The sequence below is a fragment of the Oncorhynchus gorbuscha genome, linkage group LG08, assembly GCF_021184085.1.
Source record: "Oncorhynchus gorbuscha isolate QuinsamMale2020 ecotype Even-year linkage group LG08, OgorEven_v1.0, whole genome shotgun sequence".
NCBI lineage: Eukaryota > Metazoa > Chordata > Actinopteri > Salmoniformes > Salmonidae > Oncorhynchus > Oncorhynchus gorbuscha.
In genome coordinates, this window is record NC_060180.1 from 20,848,714 (window position 1) to 20,856,210 (window position 7,497).

General features: G+C 40.8%; 1 protein-coding gene across 1 annotated transcript; it reads left to right on the forward strand.

Moving 5' to 3' along the window:
- Positions 1-630: 630 nt before the first annotated feature.
- Positions 631-7,011, forward strand: pcgf6 (polycomb group ring finger 6). The gene is made up of 10 exons (XM_046358784.1): positions 631-1,132; positions 1,403-1,502; positions 1,608-1,704; positions 3,064-3,119; positions 3,220-3,279; positions 3,569-3,689; positions 3,949-3,976; positions 4,189-4,287; positions 6,202-6,288; positions 6,409-7,011. Exons 1-10 carry the CDS (start codon positions 971-973, stop codon positions 6,457-6,459), a joined length of 861 nt encoding a protein of 286 aa, XP_046214740.1. The 5' UTR covers positions 631-970; the 3' UTR covers positions 6,460-7,011.
- Positions 7,012-7,497: the final 486 nt, after the last annotated feature.

Sequence of the window (7,497 nt, forward strand, 5' to 3'; positions counted from 1 at the left end):
AACAACCAAGTGAAATTCTGAAGCACTTCTATCTGATGGCATATGATATGAAACCATGACATTTAAGGACTTTGCTTCTTGCGGGGCTGGGTTCTGTGCTCCCTGCTGGCCAGGGTATATTACTGCCATGGAACCATTTATCATGTTTCCCTGTGTCTTGCATGGACAAATTAATAGTTAGATATTTTGAAGGACATAGCCTGACGGCACCCGATCCATAAACTTAGATCCATGTATAGCTACCAAAAGTAAGCCTATAGGAGATACGTTTGATAAAACTTAAGTAAACCATCAAGTAAAACAATAAACACATTATTTAGTATGTTCTAATTCAGGGCTCTCCAACTCTATTCCTGGAGAGCTACCCTCCTGCAGGTTTTCACTCCAACCATAATCTAGCACACCCAATACTAATAGCTAGTTGATAAACTGAACCAGGTTAGTTACAACTGGGGTTTGAGCGAAAATCTACAGGAACAGGGTTGGAGACCCCTGTTCTAATGATTAATTGATGTAATATTAATGAATATTCATTCATTTGATGCACGATAAGAGAAAGCAACTGTGCTCCATTCTATACGTTCTATTTCTATGGGACTCTGCTCAGCTTGTATTTCATTGGCTCGTTTCACCACCATGGCGCCAACCCGGAAGTTGCTGAAAGTCGAAGGACAACAAAAGTAGCTAGCTAGCAACTGTTACATTTGGTTTTGTTAGTTTAATTTGTGCTAACGTTGAATGGTTAAAATACGTATGTGGTTAATAGGGAGTCCATTAAGGTAAAGGTAGGACTGTTATCGTTGTGTATTCATTGAGCTTGCAACCGTAGCCAGCACGCTTGCTAACGTTAGCAACACTGCCCCTCAACGGACAGACCAGGGTCAGGTGAATATCAAATTATTGATTAATTGAAAGATTTATTGGCGTAGGAATCAACACAAATAATAGTAATAATAGTAATAGCAGTATTATGGAGGACAGGACCAAGGAACTCGAAAGACCAGGTTGCTTGAGTGTCGGTCAGAATTCAGAAGAGGCGACACCAACCGATGGTAGCCGCCAGAACAGCGTTGACAACGATGGCTCTGAAGACCACGATGGGACATCCAATAATGTTGACTCCGAGGATGAGGTACAGTACTGGAGACTTGGGCAATATCTAACGTTAGCGTTTCTCATATTGCTAGAGTCATAATATACTGTTATGAATATGGTAACGTTCAGTTACTGTCCCACTGGATGTCATAAGGTGAATGCACCAATTTGTAAGTCGCTCTGGATAAGAGCGTCTGCTAAATGACTTAAATGTAATGTAAAATGTAGTTACAATGGTTTGTACTCTGTACATGTGATGCACTGTAATGTGGAATGACATTATGCATGTTTTTGCATCTTTTCACAGCCTGAACTTCCTCTTAATCAATTCTACCCATATATCCGCTGTGCTCTCTGCTGCGGGTTCCTCATCGATGCCACCACCATAACAGAGTGTCTGCACACTTGTGAGATACAATGATTGAAATGAAAATTCCTGAAATATGAATGCAATCACTTCAGTCTCATCACATTAGTCATAACTGCTTTGTTATGCGTTTTCCCTTTCCCAGTTTGTAAAAGCTGCATCGTGAAGCACTTTTTCTACAGCAACAGGTGTCCCAATTGCAGCATTGTGGTCCACCAGACACAACCACTGTACAATATAAGGTAAACATGCCTGCCTCTGATGTCTAAGAGCACCCATGCTCTTGTCTTGTTCAATTGTATCAGATGTTTTGAATTTGAAGACCGGTTCATGTTGTTTATGAGAGTTGTTCAAAAAGAGCGATCAAAGGTTGTTTTTCTGCTTGTCCTCATTAGTGTTCTTTTTAAGGTGACGTTTCTATGGTTACCCTTTCCTGCTGGGGAGTTACCTGGTACACAATGTCCTGGTGTGATGCACAGGTTCTGATGTGTATCAGTAGATGCCACTTGTATCCATTCCAAGCACACACGCTTGTCTACCGAACCGCTGTGCACAACTCTGCCTTCTGCACAGTCCAAAGAGACACAAATGTACAGATGACTAATATGCAAACTAGCCAAGAATCGTCTGTTCTTTCGACCAATCGATTGGTGGACATTTTAAAACATGTATTTTGACATATATATAGACACACCCTATGTTTGAATAAAATCAACTATATTTAGGCCACTGAGCTTGTCTGATGCTTTAAGCACTGTGATTTAAAAATGAAGACACAAATTACTAAAGAGAGAGCCAGAGATCAATCCTTTTGCCCCCTGCTACTGGCCTTCGCAGATTCTGCATTATGCTCCTAAAGTTGCCGGTAATAGGCTACACCAGCGGTCGGCAACCTTTACAATTTGAAGTGCCATTTCTACTGATCTGCGTGCCGGTTATGATTTTCACATGTACATTTTTGTGGAAGAGTTTAGTTTATAATAGTCTTCATGTCTCAAAAACTATAATAATTTATTGAATGCATTAACAGAAATTACCGTAACCAAACAAACATGGTAGATTAAAGATTATGGGAATTAATGGTAAATGTTGCTATTGGTGATACTGGTGTGCCATCCCGCGGCCTCCACAATGGATTAGTCCCCTCTGACAGGTGTGAGACAGGCAGGTATTTCGTGTGCCATAATTTGTTTATATATATTTGCCACTGCTCAACTAAAAAAATCTTGGTCGGCCAACAGCCTATCGACCAAACAATCGACCAAACAATCGACCAAACAATCGACCAAACAATCGACCAAACAATCGACCAAACAATCGACCAAACAATCGACCAAACAATCGACCAAACAATCGACCAAACAATCGACCAGTCGACTAATTGGGTGCAGCCCTAGTGCAAACTCATTTTAAATGAAAACGTTGCCACGATAAACTGACATTTTCACTGAAACAATGTGTGCAGAAGTCCGCTTTGCAGCAGATAACTATAACTCTCCCATTTGCCCATTATCAATGAATATAGTGATCTATAGGCTAATACACAGTTATATACAGGTATGTAAATACTTACTGTATGGTGGGTATTTTTACCTCCACAGACCTGACAGACAGTTGCAAGATATTGTTTACAAGATGCTGCCACATCTAGAAGAATGTAAGTATCCACAAGCCTTCCATTTCTCACATTTTCCCATTTCAATCTTTTGTTTGGCAGTTTAAATGAATATTGTTCTTACTCTTCATTTTCTTTGCAGTGGAGAGAGCAAGGATGATAGATTTTTACAAACAGAGAGGACTGGAGGTGCCTAAACCAGGTATAAAATACTTATTTATTTGTTGTTGATGTTAATAGTTTTTTGGCAGATATGTATGCACACATGACTGTAAGTCGCTTTGGATAAAAGCGTCTGCTAAATGGCATATATTATTATTATATATATTATGTGATGGATCTTTGTTAATATGAAGGGTTTGCGTATTTGAAGACTGAAGACAGCCTCTACCTCCGGTGTTAGCCATGTGTCAGTCTCTGTCTGTCTTATTGCTGTGTGTGGAGCATTCCCCTAATGCCACTGTAACGCTCGTCTTTCTCTGTGACCTCAGTGGTGGCGTCCCCCGTGGTCCCTGTGCTGAAGAACCAGAAGCAGAGGAGGGAGTTGCTGCCCCAGTCTGTCTTCACCATCCCTCCTGAACTGGATGTGTCTCTGCAGCTGGAGTTTGTGGGGTGAGTCTCTCCCTAGCATTAGTATCTTCTATTTGAGGGATGGGGGATATTCAGTAAGAGATTTTGAAATATTATTGTTTATGTTTGTCTCTGGTCATTCTTGTCTCCCCAGTAGATGGTGCTGGTGTGCTACTGTTCCATTGAGTGAATAGGCACTAGGGCGAACATTTCAAGTTACGAGATTGATGGTTAACTTTACATAATTGGTTGCAGGGATTAAGACAATTCTATGTAATGTTGTGTTTTTGTTTTGATCCAGAGCGGAAGAAGGCATTAACAACTATAAGGTAATTACTGCTGACAAGCTCTTTTCGAGTTTTAATGACAGTTGTACGAGACTGTTAAAATAAATAACAGTATCAGCAATAATGCTGCTATCTACTATATAGGAATGGTCATATATACACTAATGTTGTGAAATTGAGTTGTTTTAGTTATATTGATATAATGCTCAAATGAATAAGGGATTGAAATCTGTAACACTGGTGTACCTGGCCAGCCTTTGGAGAGGCGGTACGTGCGAGTGTCGGGAGAAGCCACTGTCCGCCATGTGGAACTTTTCATCAGGAGGAAGATGGAGCTGAGTCCTACCTGCCAGGTCAGTGGGAGGAGTTTCACAATGACTTTACCAGGATGTCTGATTAGGTTATGAACTATTTCTGAAAGGGAAACCTGGCAAGATGCCAGAAAGAGAGAGGCATAATTATGTACATGCGTTATATCTGCTCGTTATGTGAGAGGGCTCTCTGCTTCAAGAAAGAAGCATGTTTAAATGTAATTGTGTGTATACCTGTGTGTGAGGAATCCATCTCAATCACATCCCCTGAAATATACCTTACTGGACTGCTTTGTTGCAATCTAGGGCATCCGGGCTATAAGCAGCTAAGTGAGAGGTCGATGCACCTTAAGCTCACCCAAGGACAGAGAGAGAAGAGTGTTATTTTGTCTAACATGAAAGTGCAGAGTGTAACAACACAACCAGGGAGCAGAGCTACCTGTACATAGCGTGTTTAGCAGTAACACACTTGGACAGGGATTATAGACTTAGGCTGATTTCTTGGCACTCACCGGCCTCGTCTGGGGAAACATGGGGAGTAAGAGTTGCAGAGGACAGAGGAAGGGGAACTAACCCAGAGCTCAGCAGTGGTCTGAGTAGCAGGAGAACAGATTGTAAGCACTATCACAAAAGCATTGACATTGTCCAGAGTTCTGTTCATTTTTATTGAGGTTAGTTCTAAACCAGGGGTGGAACTGTGATTATTCAGGAATACTATTTCTATGTCTTATTGAAATTGATCAGTAGCCTTTTTTCTGTTTTTATTTGCTCATCCCAAACTGCAGCTACCAGTTTCCCCTCAGATATGCCCCCCCCCCCCTCATTACATTGGAGTCATTGAGCAGACGCAGTTTTCTAGAGTGAGTTACAGGAGCAATTAGGGTTACTTGCCTTGCTCGAGGGCACATCGGAGAATTGTTCACATAGTCTGCTCTGGGATTCGAACCAGTAACATTTTGGTTACTGGCCCAACTCTCTTAACTGCTAGGCTACCTGCTGACGACTCCCATGTACAGTTGAAGTCAGAAGTTTACAAACACTTAGGTTGGAGTCATTAAAACTCGTTTTTCAACTACTCCACAAATTTCTTGTTAACAAACTATAGTTTTGGCAAGTCGATTAGGACATCTACTTTGTGCATGACACCAGTCATTTTCCCAACAATTGTTTACAGACAGATTATTTCACGTGTAATTCACTGTATCACAATTCCAGTGGGTCAGAAGTTTACATACACTAAGTTTACTGTGCCTTTAAACAGCCTGGAAAATTCCAGAAAATTATATCATGGCTTTAGAAGCTTCTGATAGGCTAATTGACATAATTTGAGTCAATTGGAGGTGTACCTGTGGATGTATTTCAAGGCCGGCCTTCAAACTCTGTGCCTCTTTGCTTGACATCATGGGAAAACCAAAAGAAATCAGCCAAGACCTCAGAAAAATATTGTAGACCTCCACAAGTCTGTGTCATCCTTGGGAGCAATTTCTAAACGCCTGAATGTACCACGTTTATCTGTACAAACAATAGTACGCAAGTATAAACACCATGGGACCAGCTCTGTCAGGAGGAATGGGCCAATATTCACCCAACTTATTGTGGGAAGCTTGTGAAAGACTACCCAAGTTAAACAATTTAAAGGCAATGCTACCAAATACTAATTGAGTGTATGTAAACTTCTGACCCACTGGGAATGTGATGAAAGAAATAAAAGCTGAAATAAATCATTCTCTCTACTATTATTCTGACATTTCACATTCCTAAAATAAAGTGGTGATCCTAACTGACCTAAGACAGGGAATTTTTACTAGGATTAAATGTCAGAAATGGTGAAAAACAGAGTTTAAACTATTTGGTGTATGTAAACTTCCGACTGCAACTGTATGTTATCGCTCAGTGTATCACTCTCATATGATGTCATGCAATCTGGAAATTATATGATGTCGTGTTGTGGTGCAGGTGGATGTCGTGTGTGGAGACCACCTCCTGGACCGTTACCAGTCGCTGCGAGAGATTCAGGGCTCCCTGGGAGACGATGCTCTACAGGTGGGTCCACTCAAGACCCTATGTACTCATAGTCACTCTCTCTGGAAATAGCCCTGATATCGTTAGCCTCCATTTATGAGTTTGTGTGCTTATTTTTCTTGTATGTGTTTTTATTCCCAGGATGGTATTTTGGTTCTCCACTTTGGACTGGTGCTGCCTGCTCACATGTGAGGGGAAAGTGGGATGGATGTGATTCTGATATTAATGCTGACCTTCAGGGAACCACGGTCTTCATTCTTGTTACTAATGCCTTACAGAATCAAGTCTTCTCCTCTCTGCCTACTTGCCTGACTATTTTCCAGATGCCTTCTTCTGTAAATTGTTATGGTTAGGTTATAGTTTTCAGTCTGAGAGACTGAAGTGATTTCAGAGGGCTCGAAGAGAAAAAGGACCCGTCATGCTACTACTACCAAAATCTCATGTTTTTGAAACACTAGTTATGAGTTAAATGTACACTGTATCTGTAATCTGTACTGTTTCCTTATTTTACATCATTTTAGAGCTTTGAACATTTGTACAGAATGTCTGTACACTCTTAGTGTCACTTCATGTCATTGTTTTGAATATTGATTAACCATTCAAGTTTTTCCTGACCAGAGTTTAGAGACACACAGCTGTTACATGAAGATAATTCAAACAGGCCTTTTTGATACAACCAATACAACAAGTTGGGTTTTGATACATGCAGTTTCTCAATATTAACACTAATAAAATACTATGCAATATTATATACCCATTGTGTTTTATTGGGCTACATTTTGCATTAGCCGGTGTGGATATGGTAATTATGTGATTCGGATTTCTGGTCACATGTGGATATGCTAAGGATGTTTGTTTTGACCTGTAATATGGCTCTGAAGAAGGAATGTGACTCTATAGAGGTGAGGCTTGATCTGTTCAGTGCAGTGTCATACTCTTAGTCACTGAGCTAGGACTAACCCTGAGCTCATGCAGTAGCCAGAGCTTTTCAGGGAGGTTATGGGAAGTCTTCACTCTGCAGTAACTAAAATGAGAATAATGATGTGTTTGTCTTTAGCAGGTTGTCGGCATTGAAAGGATGATTTTCAAGTTGATCCAAATGCCAAGCCAATTAGCCGTGGAGAGTTAATATCCTCTCTCAGCTCAGTGTGTGGCCTGGATCTTTATCAAACCTATTTGCATCCTTCCCGCTCTGCTCGACTCGGTGGGGATCTGAGGGAGCAGTGAAAA

Excerpts from the sequence above, each read along its gene's own strand:
- pcgf6 (XM_046358784.1), top strand. The coding sequence starts at position 971 with ATGGAGGACAGGACCAAGGAACTCGAAAGACCAGGTTGCTTGAGTGTC. Across the intron at positions 3,690-3,948 it reads CTGCAGCTGGAGTTTGTGGG|AGCGGAAGAAGGCATTAACA; the intron begins GTGAGTCTCTCC and ends GTTTTGATCCAG. Across the intron at positions 4,288-6,201 it reads AGCTGAGTCCTACCTGCCAG|GTGGATGTCGTGTGTGGAGA; the intron begins GTCAGTGGGAGG and ends GTTGTGGTGCAG.